Source organism: Ovis canadensis, chromosome 3, assembly GCF_042477335.2.
Source record: "Ovis canadensis isolate MfBH-ARS-UI-01 breed Bighorn chromosome 3, ARS-UI_OviCan_v2, whole genome shotgun sequence".
Classification (NCBI taxonomy): domain Eukaryota; kingdom Metazoa; phylum Chordata; class Mammalia; order Artiodactyla; family Bovidae; genus Ovis; species Ovis canadensis.
This window is the reverse complement of record NC_091247.1, coordinates 194419827-194439922: the sequence shown is the minus strand read 5'-3', so window position 1 is coordinate 194439922 and position 20096 is coordinate 194419827. Positions and strand designations below refer to the sequence as shown.

Sequence of the window (20096 nt, the reverse complement as noted above, 5' to 3'; positions counted from 1 at the left end):
CTGAACAGATAAGTTACATTTATAAAAGCATAACAATTGTTTATTTGGGAATAGGAGCTTCTAACACATTTAGAAGTTTTTTAAAACAGTGCTGCAGTCTAAACCTTTTTGCTATTAATCTCTTGTACTCTGTTAATTTGCTTAACAGCTGTCATAAGCAGTTTGACAGCAAACTTCAAGCTAGCCTTTCGGAATTTTTTAAACAATGAAATGTGAATAATGAGTTATAAGTATATAATTTCTAAATGAATGGATTGAGTTTCAATATACAAGAAAATTAATGCTTTATTTCCATAATATAAAAACAGTTTTGTTCAAAATCATGTGCTTGTGGCTTTTGTTTATAAACCCACGTCTCTTTTGAAGGAAAAAAAAAAGACCCCAAAACACTAGTTCCCTGCTGAGAATTACAGAAGTACACTTCTCTCCCTCTTTGCATCATGAAAATACATTACGGTACAATAGAGCTTAAACAGGTGTTTAATTTCACATCAGCTCGTTCTCCCAAACTCTCTCAGTTTAGGGCATGCAGGGCCTCAGAATGTTAACCTAGTCTGCTAGGTTTTTAGAAAACTAGCATTTGCACTTGGAAGGAAAGGCACACCGTCTCTCAGACTATATAAGTCGAAAATCCCGTATGGGAAGCCAGAGAGGATACTAATGGCTCATTGGCTTCTCCAGGGCCCTGCCGTAGCTTAACAGCAGGCAGCCTCCTGCAACACCTTCTCTGTTGACTCATTTGTGAGTCATCGAATTTTTAGCAGAGACATCACGTAGGGATTCTGCTGTGAGGAGCCAGAGACATTCGGTAAGAAATAATGTATGTGTTTTCAGGGCTGATTCAGACCTGTGCGCAGCCACTGCAGCCTAAGATGTGCAGGCATCTGTGTCTTGGTCCAGACCCTCTGGGGCTCTCATTGCAGACTTTATGTAACAGACACAACCCTGCCAGTTAAAGCTGCAAACACTGCTTCTCTTGCCAGGGTTCCTTCACAATCAAGTGCTCTCAGACAAATTCCTAATATGACCCCTTTTTTCTTTCTTTTCCTTATCATCTTACCACTGATAAATATATAGTAAAACTCAAAGAACTAGGGGAGTCTTCTTTTAGAATCTGTCCCCCAAAGAAAAAAATCTATAGAACAGAAGTTTCAAGTCTATTTCAGCAAAGTTTCATGCTTCCTAAAACATTTCTGTTTCATGTATGTTTTTGATGGTTCTCAAAGGAAGACAATCTGGCTCCTAGGAGATATTTGGTCATTTACAGAAATACTTTAAGTTGCCACACTTGGGTGAGGGGAGAACAGGGAGACCACTCCTGGAATCTAGTGAGAAGAGTCCATGGATGCTGCTAAAAATCCTGCAATGCAAAGGACAGCCCCTATACCAAAGAATGATCTGGCCCAAATATCAATATATCAGGATTTCTGGGGTTGATAATCCCCAGCACAGACAAAAGACATTCCCTCAAAAAATCAGATCACATTCCACAGAAATAAAGTAAGTGAAAATGAGTGGTGTTATCCTCCAAAAAGTCCCCTTCAAAGAGCCATCTGAAAAGATGCAGGCTTTCACGGAGAAAAAACACTAATGACTGTCAGGTTCCCAGCTGGGCTTGATACAGTTCCAATATTTACAGGGTCCCTGTGGATGCTGTACATTTGTAAGATTGGAAATAATAGGCTTCTTTGTAGAATAAATACAGCAATTTGGGTCTTAATGGGAGCTCTGACACACTCCGCCTCATTTCAGCAGCACCATCCATTAACCTTTGAAACTTCAAAAATGGAAGGCAACACTTGATAAAGGTTTCTGAATTACAGGAAAAATATTAACTGGATATTAAATAGATAACATAAGGAACATTAGAAAAGAAAATAATTAGCACGGTCACAGTGAATTCAGTGTTACTGGAACCTAGATCTGAGGTGAGATAGCATTGTTTTGGGAAACAGATTTCATTTTTCATAGGCTACACTCCAAATGTTCCTCTGTTTCCTTTCTTAGACAGAAACGTCATTATTGCTAGGTGGTAAATGGTGTATAAAATGAGCAGCCATATTGTTAGCTTTACTGCTCCATATTCTCAGTTTTATTTACTCTCAAGCTAGTGGTTTCAGAGAGAAAAGAAAATGAAATCAAGTGTCCCAGTTGGATGTGCTTCTGAGATGACAGATGAGAGCCAATCATAAAATTCTACAGCAAAAGCAAATCCACCTGTGTGGTATGCAATTAAAGTATCACTAGTAACACTGCTTAAACAGAAGGGTGCTTAAGAGGTGGAAAAGAAACTGTACTTCAGAATACAAAGAAACAAAATCTAGCAAGTCTAACTAAGGCTTGATTAACACAAAGAGTGAACTTCACCATGGATTGATTACTTATTTATATGCTCTGTGCAGCTCCATAAGCCTTCACACACTATATTCTTCCACTCACCTCCACCCAGAAGCATCAATAGCATCTCCAAATGGTATGGAGTGTAAAAAAGATGAGCACAGAAGATTTAATTCAACTACACAATTTGAAGCTTTGATATGAGGCCCCCTTAAGAGAAACAACTTACACTTTTTTAACCTACTGACATCTTTTAGACAATGAGTTTTCCATCCATCTGCTTTGATTTTATCCGCCTGGCATGCAAGTGAGGGATGTAGGGCAAACATCCTCATTCTATCAGACCGGTGAAGAAACTGAGTTTCAGGAAAGCTACCTGACTTGTCTGAGGCTATGCAAGTTTATGGTGGTGCTAAAGCAGAGCTCTCTTGTCTCTACACCATGCTCAAGAAGCCATACAGAATATCACAGAAATAAACCTTGACAAAGAGAAAAACAGTCCTTGACATCCAACAGATGGCCTGGTATATGAGCCAGGCCTTGGGGTTGCTAGGAGCTGGCCTGACCCTCGAGCTGGGCCTGGTGAATATGGACAGTTTCACAAAACAGCAACACCAGATAAGGCCACTTCCTGACTGGAATGCATCAAGGCAAAACAACACCACTTTATAACCATGTCTGAACACCAACAGACTGTGAATATTGTACAAGCCACAAAAAAATGAGGATCCTGTTCTCCTCTACCAAGTATGAGCAGCTACTGCCTCTTTAGCAAGGACATGGATCTCACCTACCCTGCCCATAGATAAAATGTATTAAGACACCTCTTCATCTTTAGCAAGGACATGGATCTCACCTACCCTGCCCATAGATAAAATGTATTAAGACACCTCTTCATCCTGACAGCATTCCTATACACAGCAAAGCTTCACCTGTTTAAGTCTTCCCCAAAATCAACTGCATAAGCCCAAGCCCTAAAATAGGTTCTTCCTAACATGTGCTCACTGTGGTCACAGTTCCCCACAGTGAGAGTCCAAAGAGTAATGAACCCCATTTGTTCAAGTACGTGTATTTTCCTGATGGTCTCTGATTAGAAACCATTGAGAGCACAAACAAGCTCACAAGAACAACACACTGTGCTTTTCAAACATGGCTACTGATGGCGTTTTCCCAAGTCATCAGAAGGTAAGAGCCCAACAATCCTGGTACAGCTACTTGAAAATCAAGGCAAGAAAAGCCCATACTGGGGGATAAAATTGAATTACAAAAAAAAGATCCAATTAATCTTAAAAAAAAAAAACTACTTCTCTATATAAACATACTTGGACACAAATTAAAGTTTTTATTGGATCAGTACCTGATACTTCAGCTTATTTCTATTATAAACATGATAATTATTTTGCAGAGAGGAGTCTAACGGGACTGACTCAGGTCCAGAAATTCTGATTTGATTCATCACCTCCATAATCATTATCCTCATAAAACATAAATCTGCATACTAATATAAAACAGTGATCACTTTAAATATTCCAACTGTTTCTATCGAATGGCAGAATTTGGGGTGACGCAGTAATAACACCTGCTCATTCCAAAAGGGATGGCTAAATCCCTACCAAATTGTATTATAGACTTTGTCTATTTTATATCAAAATATCTGGCTAAATTGCTTTTAGGGCTTCCCAGGTGGCACGAGTGGTAAAGAATCTGCCTGCAATACAGGAGACGAAAGAGACACTGGCTCGATCCTTAGATGGGGAAGACTCCCTGAAGAAGGAAATGGCAGCCCATTCCAGTATTCTTGGCCGGAGAATCCCATAGACAGAGGAGCCGTGCAGGTGGGCTACAGTCCATAGGGTCGCAAAGAGTAGGATACAACTGAAGTGACTTAACACCCATACAAATTGCTTTTAAAGAAATCCAGCCCTACTGAGACTCACATATCAGTTTAGTTCAGTCGCTCAGTCGTGTCCAACTCTTTGCGACCCCATGAATTGCAGCACGCCAGGCCTCCCTGTCCATCACCATCTCCCGGAGTTCACTCAGACTCATATTCATCGAGTTGGTGATGCCATCCAGCCATCTCATCCTCTGTCGTCCCCTTCTCCTCCTGCTCCCAATCCCTCCAGCATCAGAGTCTTTTCCAATGAGTCAACTCTTCGCATGAGGTGGCCAAAGTACTGGAGTTTCAGCTTTAGCATCATTCCTTCCAAAGAACACCCAGGAGTGATCTCCTTTAGAATGGACTAGTTGAATCTCCCTGCAGTCCAAGGGACTCTCAAGCGTCTTCTCCAACACCACAGTTCAAAAGCATCGATTCTTTGGCACTCAGCCTTCTTCACAGTCCAATTCTCACATCCATACATGACCACAGGAAAAACCATAGCCTTGACTAGATGGACCTTTGTTGGCAATGTAATGTCTCTGCTTTTCAATATGCTATCTAGGTTGGTCATAACTTTCCTTCCAAGGAGTAAGCATATTTTAATTTCATGGCTGCAGTCACCATCTGCAGTGATTTTGGAGCCCAAAAAAATAAAGTCTGACACTGATTCCACTGTTTCCCCATCTATTTCCCATGAAGTGATGGGACCAGATGCCATGATCTTCGTTTTCTGAATGTTGAGCTTTAAGCCAACTTTTTCACTCTCCTCTTTCACTTTCATCAAGAGTCTTTTTAGTTCCTCTTGACTTTCTGCCATAAGGGTCGTGTCATCTGCATATCTGAGGTTATTGATTTTCTCCCAGCAATCTTGATTCCAGCTTGTGTTTCTTCCAGCCCAGAGTTTCTCATGATGTACTCTGCATATAAGTTAAATAAGCAGGGTGACAATATACAGCCTTGACGTACTCCTTTTCCTATTTGGAACCAGTCTGTTGTTCCATGTCCAGTTCTAACTGTTGCTTCCTGACCTGCATACAGGTTTCTCAAGAGGCAGATCAGGTGGTCTGGTATTCCCATCTCTTTCAGAATTTTCCACAGTTGATTGTGACCCACACAGTCAAAGGCTTTGACATAGTCAATAAAGCAGAAATAGATGTTTTTTCTGGAACTCTCTTGCTTTTTTCCATGATCCAGCAGATGTTGGCAATTTGATCTCTGGTTCCTCTGCCTTTTCTAAAACCAGCTTGAACATCTGAAAGTTCATGGTTCATGTAATGCGGAAGCCTAGCTTGGAGAATTTTGAGCATTACTTTACTAGCATGTGAGATGAGTGCAATTGTGTGCACTCTTTGGTATTGCCTTTCTTTGGGATTAAAATGAAAACTGTCCTTTTCCAGTCCTGTGGCCACTGCTGAGTTTTCCAAATTTGTTGGCATGTTGAGTGCAGCACTTTCACAGCATCACCTTTCAGGATTTGAAACAGCTCAACTGGAATTTCATCACCTCCACTAGCTTTGTTCGTAGCGATGCTTTCTAAGCCCCACTTGACTTTGCATTCCAAGATGTCCGGCTCTAGGTGAGTGATCACACCATCCTGATTATCGTGGTCATGAAGCGCTTTTTTGTACAGTTCTTCTGTGTATTCCTGCCACCTCTTCTTAATATCTCCTGCTTCTGTTAGGTCCACACCATTTCTGTCCTTTATCGAGCCCACATACAGAAAAGGAGGTAATCAGATACATGAAGCAGTAGACACCATGGGGCGACAGCAAGTTGTACTCAGTTTAAACAGTTCAGTATAATTCACTTCATTTGCTCAGTCATGTCCAGCTCTTTGAAACCCATAGGATGCGGCACGCCAGGCTTCCCTGTCCATCACCAACTCCGGGAGCTTGCTCAAACTCATGTCCATCAAGCCGGTGATGTGAGCCAACCATCTCATCCTCTGTCGTCCCCTTCTCCTTCTGCCTTCAATTTTTCCCAGCATCAGGGTCGTTTCCAATGAGTTGGTTCTTCACATCAGGTGGCCAAAGGATTGGAGCTTCAGCTTTAGCATCAGTCCTTCCAATGAATATTTAGGATTGATTTCTTTAGGATGGACTGGTTGGATCTCCTTGCAGTCCAAGGGACTCTCAAGAGTCCTCTCCAACACCACAGTTCAAAAGCATCAATCCTTTGGCACTCATCTTTCTTTATAGTCCAAATTTCACACCCATACATGACCACTGGAAAAACCATAGCCTTGACTAGATGGACTTTTGTTGGCAAAGTAATGTCTCTGCTTTCTAATATGCAGTCTAACAGAGCCTGGTGGGCTGCCGTCTATGGAGTCGCACAGAGTCGGACACGACTGAGGCGACTTAGCAGCAGCAGCAGCAGGATAGTCACAGCTTTCCTTCCAAGAAGCAAGGGTCTTAATTTCATGGCTGCAATCACCATCTGCAGTGATTTTGGAGCCCCCCAAAATAAAGTCTCTCACTGTTTCGTTTCCCCATCTATTTGCCGTGAAGTAATGGGACCTGATGCCATGATCTTAGTTTTCTGAAAGTTGAGTTCCAAACAAACTTTTTCACTCTCCTCTTTCACTTTTATTAAGAGGCTCTTTAGTTCTTCTTTGCTTTCTGCCATAGGGCAGTGTCATCTGCGTATCTGAGGTTATTGATATTTCTCCTGGTAATCTTGATTCCAGCTTGTGCTTCATTCAGCCCAGCAATTCACATGATGTACACTGCATATAAGTTAAATAAGCAGGGTGACAATATATCGCCTTGACATACTCCTTTCCCAATTTGCAACCAGTCCATTGCTCCATGTCCAGTTCTAACTGGTGCTTCTTGACCTGCATACAGGTTTCTCAAGAGGCAGGTCAGGTGGTCTGGTATTCCCATCTCTTTAAGAACTTTCCCCAGTTTGTTGTGATCCACACAGTCAAAGGCTTTGGCACAGTCAATAAAGCAGAAGTAGATATTTTTCTGGAACTCTTTTGCTTTTTTTCTGTGAACAAGTGGATGTTGGCAATTTGATCTCTGGTTCCTCTGCTTTTTCTGAATCCAGCTTGAACATCTAAAAGTTCACAGTTCATGTATTCTTGAAGCCTGGCTTGGAGAATTTTGAGCTTTACATTCCTAACATGTGAGATGAATGCAATTGTGCAGTAGTTTGAACATTCTTTAGCATTGCCCTCTTCGGGATTGGAATGAAAACTGACCTTTTCCAGTCCTGTGGCCACTGCTGAGTTTTCCAAATTTGCTGACATATTGAGTGCAGCACTTTCACAGCATCATCTTTTAGGATGCAAAATAGCTCAACTGGAATTCAATCGCTTCCACTAGATTTGTTCGTAGTGATGCTTTCTGCGGCCCACTTGACTTTGCATTCCAGGTTGTCTGGCTCTAGGTGAGTGATCACACCATCATGGTTATCTGGGTCATGAAGATCTTTTTTGTACAGTTCTTCTGTGTACTCTTTCCACTTCTTCTTAATATCTTCTGCTTCTGTTAAGTCCATATCACTTCTGTCCTTTATTGATGCCCATCGTTGCATGAAATGTTCCCTTGGTATCTCTAATTTTCTTGAAGAGATCTTTAGTCTTCCCATTCTATTGTTTTCCTTGATTTCTTGGCATTAATCGCTGAGGAAGGCTTTCTTATCTCTCCTTGCTATTCTTTGGAACTCTGCATTCAACAGGGTATATCTTTCCTTTTCTGCTTTGTTTTTCGTTTCTCTTCTTTTCTCAGCTATTTGTAAATCCTCTTCAGACAACCATTTTGCCTTTTTGCATTTCTTTTTCTTGGGGATGATCTTGATCCCTGACTCCTATACAATGCCACCTCCATGCATAGTTCTTCAGGCGCTCTATCAGATCTAATTCCTTGAATCTATTTGTCACTTCTACTGTATAATCATAAGGGGTTTGATTTAGGTCATACCTGAATGGTTGAGTGGTTTTCCCTACTTTCTGCAATTTAAGTCTGAATTTTACATAAGTTCATGATCTGAGCCACAGTCAGCTCCTGGTATTGTTTTTGCTGACTGTGTATAGCTTCTCCATCTTCAGCTGCAAAGAATATTATCAATCTGAATCTGGCATTGACCATCCAGTGATGTCCATGTGTAGACTCTTCTCTTGTGTTGTTGGATGACGAGTGCATTCTCTTGGCAAAACTCTTTTAGCCTTTGTCCTGCTTCATTCTGTACTAAATGGACAAATTTGCCTGTTACTGTAGTTATCTCTTGATTTCCTACTTTTGCATTCCAGTCTTGGGTGTTAATTCTAGAAGATCTGGTAGGTCTTCATAGAACTATTCAACTTCAGCTTCTTCCACATTACTGGTTGGAGTATAGACTTGGATTACTGTGATATTGAATGGTTTGCCTTGGAAACAAACAGAGATCATGCTGTCACTTTTGAGACTGCACCCAAGAACTGCATTTCAGACTCTTTTGTTGACAATGAAGGCTACTCCATTTCTTCTAAGGGATTCTTACCCACAGTAGTAGATATAATGGTTATCTGAGTTAAATTCATCCATTCCAGTCCATTTTAGTTTGCTGATCCCTAAAATGTCGATGTTCACTCTTGCCATCTCCTATTTGACCATTTCCATTTTACCTTGATTCATGGACCTAACATTCCAGGTTCCTATGCAATATTGCTCTTTACAGCATCGGATTTTACTTCCATCACCAGTCACATCCACAGCTGGGCGTTGTTTTTGCTTTGGCTCCATCTCTTCATTCTTTCTGGGGTTATTTCTCCACTCCTCTCCAGTAGCATACTGGATACTACCAACCTGAGGAGTTCATCTTTCAGTGTCCTATCTTTTTGTCTTTTCATACTGTTCATGGGGTTCTCAAGGTAACAATACTGAAGCAGTTTGCCGTTCCCTTCTCCAGTAGACTACATTTTGTCAGAACACTCCACCTTGACCCATCTGTCTTGGGTGGCCCTACACAGTATGGCTCATAGTTTCACTGAGCTAGACAAGGCTGTTCTATGTGATCAGTTTGATTACTTAAAACATTTAGTTATATCTTTTTTGTGTAATAATTTCAGACAATCAAAATTGTTCATTAGAATGTTTAAGATTCAGTTCAGTCAGTTCAGTTGCTCAGTCGTGTCTGACTCTTTGCAACCCCATGAATTGCAGCACGCCAGGCCTCCCTGTCCATCACCAACTCCTGGAGTTCACTCAGATTCACGTCCATCGAGTCAGTGATACCATCCAGCCATCTCATCCTCGGTCATCCCCTTCTCCTCCTGCTCCCAATCCCTCCCAACATCAGAGTCTTTTCCAATGAGTCAAGTCTTCACGTGAGGTGGCCAAAGTACTGGAGTTTCAGCTTTAGCATCATTCCTTCCAAAGAAATCCCAGGGCTGATCTCTTTCAGAATGGACTGGTTGGATCTCCTTGCAGTCCAAGGGACTCTCAAGATTAGGTATGAAAGTATTGAGAAGTTTTGTTCTCTTAAGTGTGTTTTCAGATCATAAAAAATTATTAAACTTTCTATTTGGTCATATAAAATTAGTTTACTTATAAATTTTGAACCACTTCTAGATGTTTACTAGCTTTTGTGTGTCATGGAAAACAGGAGTCTCAGGGTTGCCAATTTTCTACTAAAAGAAGGGAAACTGAATCAGTTTAAAAAATAGTTCACAGTCTTTTCTTGTAGGAAACTGAGAAACAGGAGTTTGATTTTTAGGTCTTGTCCTTAGCTGTTTCTAAGGACAGCAGTTGCAGAAGTAACTTAAAAATATAACAACAATAATATAAATGATAATTAGACATACCAAAAAAAAAAAAAAAAAGAAATCTAGCCCATCATCTGGGCTTTATTTATATCACATCAAAGTGTCCTGAATTTCTGAATTTTTAATAAGTTTCAGGTATATAGCATCATAATTCAACATCCTATAGTATACAGTGATGACTACCTATAGTACACAGAAGTCTAGTTACCATCTATCACCACACAGTTTCACTTGTACCCCAAACCCATTCCCTCTGGCACATCCCTTCCTCTCTAAAATTTTATTGAATTAAATCATGTTGTCATCATTAAGTCATTTTCTTTACAAGTGGGGATGAGATGAGCAGAATGAATAATAATAAGAATTTTTAATGAAAAATGATTGAGATCTTTTTGAGTAGCACATGGTAAAATATTAGAAACTAAAATTATCTACTTGCTGAATAGTTCAATTTCTTGCATAAATAAAACCCAAGTTATTTTGAATCAAAAATGATTTTTCCGTTGTCCTATTTTAATATTAAGTCACAATTCCACTCCTCTTTCCGAATTTCTATGCACTTCTGAAAACTAAACCTAGATGAAGCATACCTCTGAGACCCAGCTGCCTTCAGCACTCTATCATAAATAGCCTCCAAATTGCTAGAAATCTCCTTAAACACCCACTACTGATCATCTTTTTTATCTTTGATCCACAAACTCTACTCAGAGTCTCTCTCTCAGAGTCCCTAGTATTCAAATTGTCTACTAACTTTTCAGTTTGTTCATATAAAATATAAATAATATGCTTGTATTTTATGGAGAAAAAAAATAGTTCTACTCACCACATTTTTCCCTTCATTTTGGGCATCTCGATAATCAGGGTTAAGCTAAAAACAAACAAACAAACAAAAACTAGTTTTGAATTGCTATTAAAAGTACATTAAAAAGAACATTGATCTTTAATTCCAGTTCACTATATTCCCAGAGAAGCCTGGTGTGCTGCAGTCCATGCGGTCGCAGAGTCAGACATGCCTGAACAACTGAACTGAACTGACCTGATACTCACCGGTGGCGAAGTGATCAAGAATCCACCTGCCAGTGCAGGAGACATGGGTTCGATCCCTGGGTTGGGAAGATTTGGAGGAGGAAATGGCAGCCCACTACAGTATTCTTGCTTGGAAAATTCCATGGACAGAGGAGCCTGGTGGACAGGCTACAGTCCGTGGGGTCACAAAGAGTTGGACACAACTGAGCACATGCATGCACACAGACAACATATACTTAACTAAATTTCACATAGAAAGAGGCTAAGAAAAAAGGTATTACTAAATACCTTCAAATCCGAGTGGCAGGAAACTAGAGGCAAAATACCAAAGCTATGGCCTTTGTTTATATCAAACAGTTGACATTTTTGAACAAGTGAGAGCTGACAATCTCACCTCCTAGGAATCATTAGAGAAACTTCATTTTGCCCACCACAAAACCTGCCATTGACCAATAATGCAGACACCAAGTTTTAAAAGTAGACCAAAGGCAAGTTTTAACTGTGATTCAAGATCCTACTGCATGTGCTATACACACAAGAAAAGAAAGTCAAGCAAAAGAGGAACTATATATATACATATACACACACGTACACACACACACATATATACATATACACACATACACATATCACCTATGTCAACTACTGCATGTGGATTATTTAACAAAAAAGAACTCATGTCTCTGGGTTGGGCTGTGGAGTAGTTTGGGGGTCGTTCCAAAGAGAAGCATGAGATCTGGATATGCTGTGTGTTGGCCCACACATTTCCAGCTGGCTAGAATTCATAACTCCTGACTCCCACTGGACTTCAGTTTAGTTGGCCAGTCATGTCCAGCTCTTTGCAAACCCATGGACTGCAGCATGCCAGGCTTCCCTGTCCATCACCAACTCCCGGAGCTTGCTCAACTCATGTCCATCGAGTCAGTGATGCCATCCAACCACTTCATCCTCTTTTGTCCCCTTCTCCTCCTGCTTTCAATCTTTCCACCAGGCTGCTGCTGCTGCTGCTAAGTCGCTTCAGTCGTGTCCGACTCTGTGCTACCCCAGAGATGGCAGCCCACCAGGCTCCCCCATCCCTGGGATTCTCCAGGCAAGAACACTGGAGTGGGTTGCCATTTCCTTCTCCAACGCATGAAAGGGAAAAGTGAAAGTAAAGTCGCTCAGTCATGCCCGACTCTTAGTGACCCCATGGACTGCAGCCCACCAGGCTCCTCCATCCATGGGATTTTCCAGGCAAGAGTATTGGAGTGGGGTGCAGTTTCAAAGAGGTGTCCTTGTTGATCATTTGGTTTATAAGCTGTTTTCTCAAAATAACGAGCTGTCCAGTTGAATGTAATCCTATTAATGTGAGTCAGTTTGTGTATATAATATGCAACACCAGGTAATTAAAGTCACCACTTAAGACATAACGCTAGAGGTCTTTTTCAGTATGACATTTGGTTAGTAGCTCTGACAAATGCCCCTGCCACTTAATTGCTAAATATTAATGAAGGTGCTGGAAAAAGATAAAAAAGCAAAATACTCTCAATAACATTGAAGACTTAAACTGAAAACAACCTAAACCTTAAATATTCAATGAATCGACAGTAATTATAAAGCTGGAGGAGAGGCAATACCTCCCCAGTTGTCATCTCATGGCAAATCTCAACCTCACTTCAGGCTAGTGGCCAAGTGAACACAGTTCAGAAGATACTGGCTGCGGTTCCACGATTTGCCTGCTGACCCACAGAACCTAAGTATTCATCAACCAACAACCCATACAGAAGTGCTTCTCCATCCCTGAAAAGCTTCTAGGGAATGGAGCAGAAAATTTCCCTCCATCCTTCATCTGGGCTTCTCAGGTGGCACTATTGGTAAAGAATCTGCCTGCCAACTCAGGAGATACAAGAGAATCAAGTTTGATCCCTCCGTCGGAAAGATCCCTTGGAAGAGGAAATGGCACCCAGCTCCAGGATTCTTGCCAGAAGAATCCCATGGACAGAGGAGTCTGGCAGGCTACACACAGTCCATGGTGTCACAAAGAGTCAGACATAACTGAATATCTGATCACATCCTTCCATCCTCTCCATTACCTCTTTCTGCTTCTCATAATCAAAGAGATATAACAAAGCTCAGAAAGCAAATGGGCAGAAAGCGCAGGGAGCAAACAATGGCAGAGGGTTTTCTAAGAAGCTCTGCCTGAAGAATCAGTGAGAAGAGAAAAAACTGTAGCTGCTGCAGTCTGGAATCACACTGCATGATGATGGAGTTAAAGGGGAAATGGCAAAGGAGCCCGGAGAAGGCAATGGCACCCCACTCCGGTACTCTTGCCTGGAAAATCCCAGGGATGGAGGAACCTAGTGGGCTGCAGTCCATGGGATCGCTAAGAGTCAGACACGACTGAGCGACTTCACTTTCACTTCTCACTTTCATGCATTGGAGAAGGAAACGGCAACCCACTCCAGTGTTCTTGCCTGGAGAATCCCAGGGACGGGGGAGCCTGGTGGGCTGCCGTCTATGGGGTCGCACAGAGTTGGACACGACTGAAGCGACTTAGCAGCAGTAGCAGCAGCAGAGGAGCCAGGAAGAGACACAACTGCAAGAGATCCCAGGGATGCAGAGTCAATACCTGCTGGTAGGCAGGGACCCTATAGGCTGCCCTGCAGCTAAAGATTCAGCAAGAGGATTGAGAAAAAGCAAGAGGAACGAAAAGACCATCCACTCAAACCGTCTGCTTCGGAGGACAATAAGGGAGGAAAGCATGAAAAAGACAATATGGGACAGATTACAAAGTATGTTAAAACAGGGGGAATATATTCTCAGAGTCTTTCTGAGTATTATCTATGGTATGCCTGCAAGAGTGCTCAGTCATGTCCGACTCTTTGCAGCCCCATGGACTGCCCACCAGTCTCCTCGGGCCACAGGATTCTCCAGGCAAGAATACTGGAGTGGGTTGCCATTTCCTTCTCCAGGGGGTTTTCCCCACCCAGGGATCAAACCTGTATCTCCTGCATTTCCTGCACTGCCAGGTGGATTCTTTACCCACTGAGCCACCTGGGAAGCCCAATATGATTCAAAATAAGTTTTCAGGAGATGGCTTGGCACATTCAAGAAAGTACAAGTAAACACTGCCTCTATATGAAGATAGCAAAATATGAACAGCTAAAAATATAATATGAAATAATAATATAAATAATAAAATAATTAAAAAGTAAAGAATCACAATATAAAAAGAAGCTAAATTAAGGGGAATTTCAATAATAATGAAACATACATAAATACAAAATTAAAGTCCATGTCAGCAGCAGGAATAAACATAGCTGATGTTATAGGAAATGACTGATGGCAAAGAACAAAAATTGAACAGCTATCTTTCAACACAGAGGAAACATGTAAATAAATGAAAATTAGGAAAAAGGAAATAGTCATAGAGGACCAGAGAATGGGGTATCAACTAATGGACCTCCAGAGTACTAAAAGGAAGAGAAAATAAGTGAAACATAGGCAATGATCAAAGATAGTGGAAAATAAAGCTTTCCTCAGCGGAAGAAAGAACAGTGTATGCTGAGTTCATATTCCAGGAGTTTCCTGCAGACCATATTCGAGGAAAATCAACTAAAAAGACACACTCATTTGAAGATGATGGGAAAGGTGGGGAGGAACAATGGTAGGGATATAAAACTGAGCCAGAAATTAGGCTTAGACAAAAATGTATATCATGTAACAGGAGACTGGATTAGCAAAACATGGCATATTCAAGCAATGGCATACTAGTCAGCAATAAAACATAGAGCTGCTGATGTACATAACAAGGAAAGATCTCAAAAGTATATACCATGGAATATTACTCAATCGTAAAAAAAAAAAAAGAAGGAAATCCTGCCATCTGCAACATCATGGATGGACCTTGAGGGCATTATGCTAGGTGAAATAAGTTGGACAGAGATTGGCAAATACTGTAGGCTGCAGTCAACAGGGTCGCAAAGAGACAGACATGACTGAGTGACTAAGCACAGCACAGGCAAATACTGTATGATCTCACCTATATGTGAGATTGTGGCATCCAAAACAAAGAAACAAAAAAACAGAAAATGAACTTAGAGAACAGATTTGTGGTTACCAAAGGCAGGGATGGTTGCGGGAGAAATGGATGAAGGCAGAGTCAAAAGTTACTGTCTTCCAATGATAAGACAGTAAGTCCTGGGGATGTAATGTACAGCATGGTGACTACATTTAATAATACTGAATTGTATATTTGGAAGTTGCTAAGAGAGTGGATCTTCAAAGCTCTCATCACAAGAAAAAAATTTTATAACTGCGGTGATGGATGTTATCAAGATTTACTGTGGTGATCATTTCTATATGTGTGTGTGTGTGTGTATGTGTGTGTGTGTGTGTGTATGAAGTCACTTCAGTCATGTCCAGCTCTCTGTGACTGCATGGATTGTTGCCTGCCAGGCTTCTCTGTCCATGAGATTTCCCAGGCAACAATACTAGAGTGGATTGTCATGTCCTTCTCCAGAGGATCTTCCCAACCCAGGGATCAAACCTATGTCTCTTGCATCTCCTCCATTGGCAGGCACGGTTTTTACCACTAGTGCCTATATACATATACATATATATATATATATATATATATCTTTACCACTACCACTATATATATATATATATATATATATATATATATACACACACCAAGTCATTATATTGTATACCTACAACTATGTCAACTATCTTTTAATTTTAAAGTGGGAGAAGACACACATGGTATGACTCCATTCATATGAAATCTAAGAACAGACAAAACACTAAACTATGCTTAAACAAACCAGAAAGTGAGTGGGGGTATAAGGGAGAGGAGTTGCCAGTCCAAGAGCCTCTGGACAGCAATCTTCCAATTTTCAGAGCAGACAGACAATGGATGGGGTGGAGGAGGGGTTATAAAATAGGAATCCAGTTACAAGTTGCCTCTTGGTGCCAGGCTAGTAACTGGGGAGATCTGAGGCTGAACTTTATTTTTCTATGGAGATGTGTACCTCAAGCTCCTTAAATTCCCTTGAATTATGATTAAATGAGTCAGTTCCAGAACAGTACTATTCTTGCTTTTGGAATCCAACAGTGAAAGGTAGAAAGTGAAAAGACAGTGTACTGATTAATCAAACTCAAAAAGACACACTTTTACTCAGTAGTAATGAAAGTTCCAACAAAGGGCACAGAAGGGGTTTATTCAGCTTTCTTAGTCAAGGAACACTGTTTCAGGGAATTTCGTGGAGGTTCAATGGTAGGACTTGGCTGTTTTCACTGCTAAGAACCGGGTTCAATCCCTGGTCAGGGAACTAAGATCCTGCATGCTGTGTGATGTAGCCAAATTAAAAATAAAATAAAATGCCTTTAACAAAGAGAGGATCATTGTTTTATTTTTTTCAGTTTGAAGAATTCAGAATTTTCTTTTAAATTAAAATATATATATAGATATACTAAAATTATAGTTAAACTATATTCAAAAGGTATGCAGCAAGTTTAACCAGGATATATCGTATAGTCAAAGTTTTCATCCAATAAGCATTTGGACTAGTTGGTTACAGAAACTGTGAAGTAAATCAAATTCATGCTAGAAGCCATGACATATGCATCACTAAAATGTGGACAAAAACAGGAATTAACGTACCAAAGTCAAACACAGAATCACATATACCCTTTAAGACACAGGTCACATTCTACGTTAAAGTCAGTGTTACTTTCTAAAATTGTCCTCACACATTTCACCCTTTTAGCATCACCCAGTCCAGTCTGTGACAGATGTGTGGGGAACTGGATTCCAGACTCTGGTCTGGAAGGAAATACCATGGGTCTTAGGAGAGGTCACCTAACCCTGAAAGAACTGAGGATCCTCATCTGTAATAGAAAGAAGTCTATGACTAAAGCCTAATCATACTAATTCCATGTCATTAAATTAAAGAGGAGAGTGAAAAAGTTGGCTTAAAGCTCAACATTCAGAAAACGAAGATCATGGCATCCGGTCCCATCACTTCATGGGAAATAGATGGGGAAACAGTGGAAACAGTGTCAGACTTTGTTTTTTGGGGCTCCAAAAAACAGATGGTGACTGCAGCCATGAAATTAAAAGACGCTTACTCCTTGGAAGGAAAGCTATGATCAACCTAGATAGCATATTCAAAAGCAGAGACATTACTTTGCTGACTAAGGTCCGTCTAGTAAAGGCTATGGTTTTTCCTGTGGTCATGTATGGATGTGAGAGTTGGACTGTGAAGAAGGCAGAGCGCTGAAGAATTGATGCTTTTAAACTGTGGTGTTGGAGAAGACTCTTGAGAGTCCCTTGGACTGCAAGGATATCCAACCAGTCCATTCTGAAGGAGATCAGCCCTGGGATTTCTTTGGAAGGAATGATGCTGAAGCTGAAACTCCAGTACTTTGGCCACCTCATGCGAAGAGTTGACTCATTGGAAAAGACTTTGATGCTGGGAGGGATTGGGGGCAGGAGGAGAAGGGGACAACCGAGGATGAGATGGCTGGATGGCATCACGGACTCGATGGACGTGAGTCTGAGTGAACTTCGGGAGTTGGTGATGGACAGGGAGGCCTGGCGTGCTGTGATTCATGGGGTCGCAAAGAGTCAGACACGACTGAGCGACTGAACTGAACTGAACTGAAGGAGGAGCAGAAGAAGGAATGAGTACCCAAATAAATCTATGGCTACATAAATTCACCAACATTAACCAAAGATCAAATAAATATATGCTTTAATATATGTTCTAATCATACTGCTAATCTCCTTCTATAACTATAACCATAACAGTAATTCAGCAATTAGACTAAGGATGAATAAAAAAATATATTTCTAAAGAAGGGGAAAAAAGACACGGTGATATGAAGCTTCCTGAATCTTTTAGGACTTTAAAGGAAGTATTTTCTTATGTTAAAAGATGAATTATAAATCTGGCATTGGAGAGAGAGATCTAATATGTTATTCAATCATTTACTCAATAAATATTAATAGAGCATCTAAATGGACAAAGAATGGTGGCATTAGGTATTTTCACAAAGACAAAAAGAATATGGTCCCTGACCACAAGACTTTACAATCTAGGAGGGAAAATAGACATAAATACAGTTAGCAGTAATACAAAATAGAATATGACAAGAGATACAAGACATGAATGATTTATAAATCATAATAGGTCAGAAAAAGGAGCGATCTGTGGTGGGCAAATTTATTCAGGAATTATTCATGAAGGGACTTCACTGGCGGTACAGTAGATAAGAACTCGCCTGCCAATGCAGGACACAAGGGTTCAATCCCTGGTCCAGGAAGATTTCACACGCAAGAGAGCAAATAAGCCTGTGCTCCACAACTCCTGAGGCCCACGCACCTAGAGCCTCGGCTCTGCAACAAGAGAAGTCACCAGAATGAGAAGATCACACACTGCAAGGAAGAGTAGCCCCAGCTCACCGCAACTAGAGAAAGCCCAAGTGCACCACAAAGACCCAGCACAGCCAAAAAATAAGCAAACAAATAATTTTTTTAAAAAAAGAATTATTCTTGGAGAAGGTAGCACATGAGTGAAGCCTTGAAGATAGGCAGAATTACAACTGGGAGAGAAGGAAGTATTTTCTATATAAAATAGGTTCTCAGAAAGGAAATGCTGTACAGAACAGCGACTTCGACTCAATACTCTTGTAATAACCTATGGGCAAAGAATCTGAAAAAGAACAGATACAGGTATATTTATAACTGAATTCCTTTGCTTTACACTTGAAACTAACACAGCATTGTAAATCAACTATAGTCCAATATAAAATTAAAAGTTAACAAATAAAATTTAAAATGAAAACTGAAAAAGAAAAAAGAAAGACAGAAGGCTGGAATGAAGAAGACAAGCAGTACAAGGGGAGCTACTGCCAAATATCTGAGAAAATGAGCCTTGATCAGAGAAGGCCCGTAAAGGTCACTTATAGAATATTTTTATATGCTTTTCAAGGTTAATTCTCCCCATACAATTATCCTATTAGAAGCAACCCTTAACCCCATTTTCCAGGTGAGACACCTGGGGCACACCAAGTGAAGTACTCCATACAAAACCAAACCACTGAAGAGCAGCAGGTTATTCAGAAGCACCGGTCTGACGGTTCCAAAGCTCCATCTTTTAGTTCTGATAGCCAATGACTTCCCTCCCACCCCCATAATGAGGACTGGTATGATCCAAGGTAAGAAGGAAGGCCTAACCAATGGGACTTTTTCTGCCACATGCTAAAGGGTTTGCATCTTCAGGAAGATTTTGCATATATCACTGGGAAAATGTTTGCAGAAACAGTGCACTAAAAACCCTCCCTTGGCCATAGTTAGCAGGAGATAGAGACAGATGATAAAAGGGACAATGTAACCAAGTGCAGGCCTGGAGTAAGTGGTGGTAGAGCCCCAGCATCAATAAAGATGCTGAAATAGAAAGGAAAAAGCGGATGGGAAAGATTCTACGGAGACAGAGTCAAGAGAACCCGAAGGTTGAGGGAGAAAACTGAGGGAGAAAAAGTGTTTATCATGACTCCCAAGGTTTCCACCCACAGCTAAGAAAACTTAGTCTCTCTGGGGAAACAATTTCATCTCAGATATGATTGTTGAGTTTCAATTGGCAGTGAAATATCTAAGATCAAAGTCATGGCCCACTGCAGCCAGGAGAATAAGTAACAGAAAGAGAAGAGAAAGAGCAAATAGGCACTAAACTTTTTTTTTTAATTTTTAAAAATTATGTATTTATTTATTTGGCTGTATTGGGTCTTAGATGAGGTATGTGAGCTCTCTTAGGTGTGGCATGTGGAGTCTAGTTCCCTGACCAGGGATAGAACTCAGGCCCCCTGAACTGGAAGTGCAGAGTTTTAGTCACTGGACCACCAGGGAAGTCCTGAAATTAAGCTTTTAAAGGAATCTTCATTCAAGTGGCCAAAGAGGACTAGAATGAAGTCAGGCAGAGCATATGACAAGTTAGAATAGAAAAGTGGCAGAGAGACAGATTAATATCATAAGCACCGAGACAGTGAAAGTCATGGCTATACCACTTATTAAATTAAAGACAGCTGCAACTGTCTCTCGAAAGAATAGCAAGC

General features: G+C 40.7%; 1 protein-coding gene across 1 annotated transcript in view; it reads right to left on the bottom strand.

The window, feature by feature from the left end:
• ITPR2 (inositol 1,4,5-trisphosphate receptor type 2) overlaps positions 1 to 20096 on the bottom strand; it is a 599561-nt gene that overhangs the window by 429784 nt on the left and 149681 nt on the right. The window contains exon 10 of the mRNA XM_069585523.1: positions 10795 to 10839. Coding sequence (XP_069441624.1) covers positions 10795 to 10839 — 45 coding nt within the window. The remainder of the gene's footprint in view (positions 1 to 10794; positions 10840 to 20096) is intronic.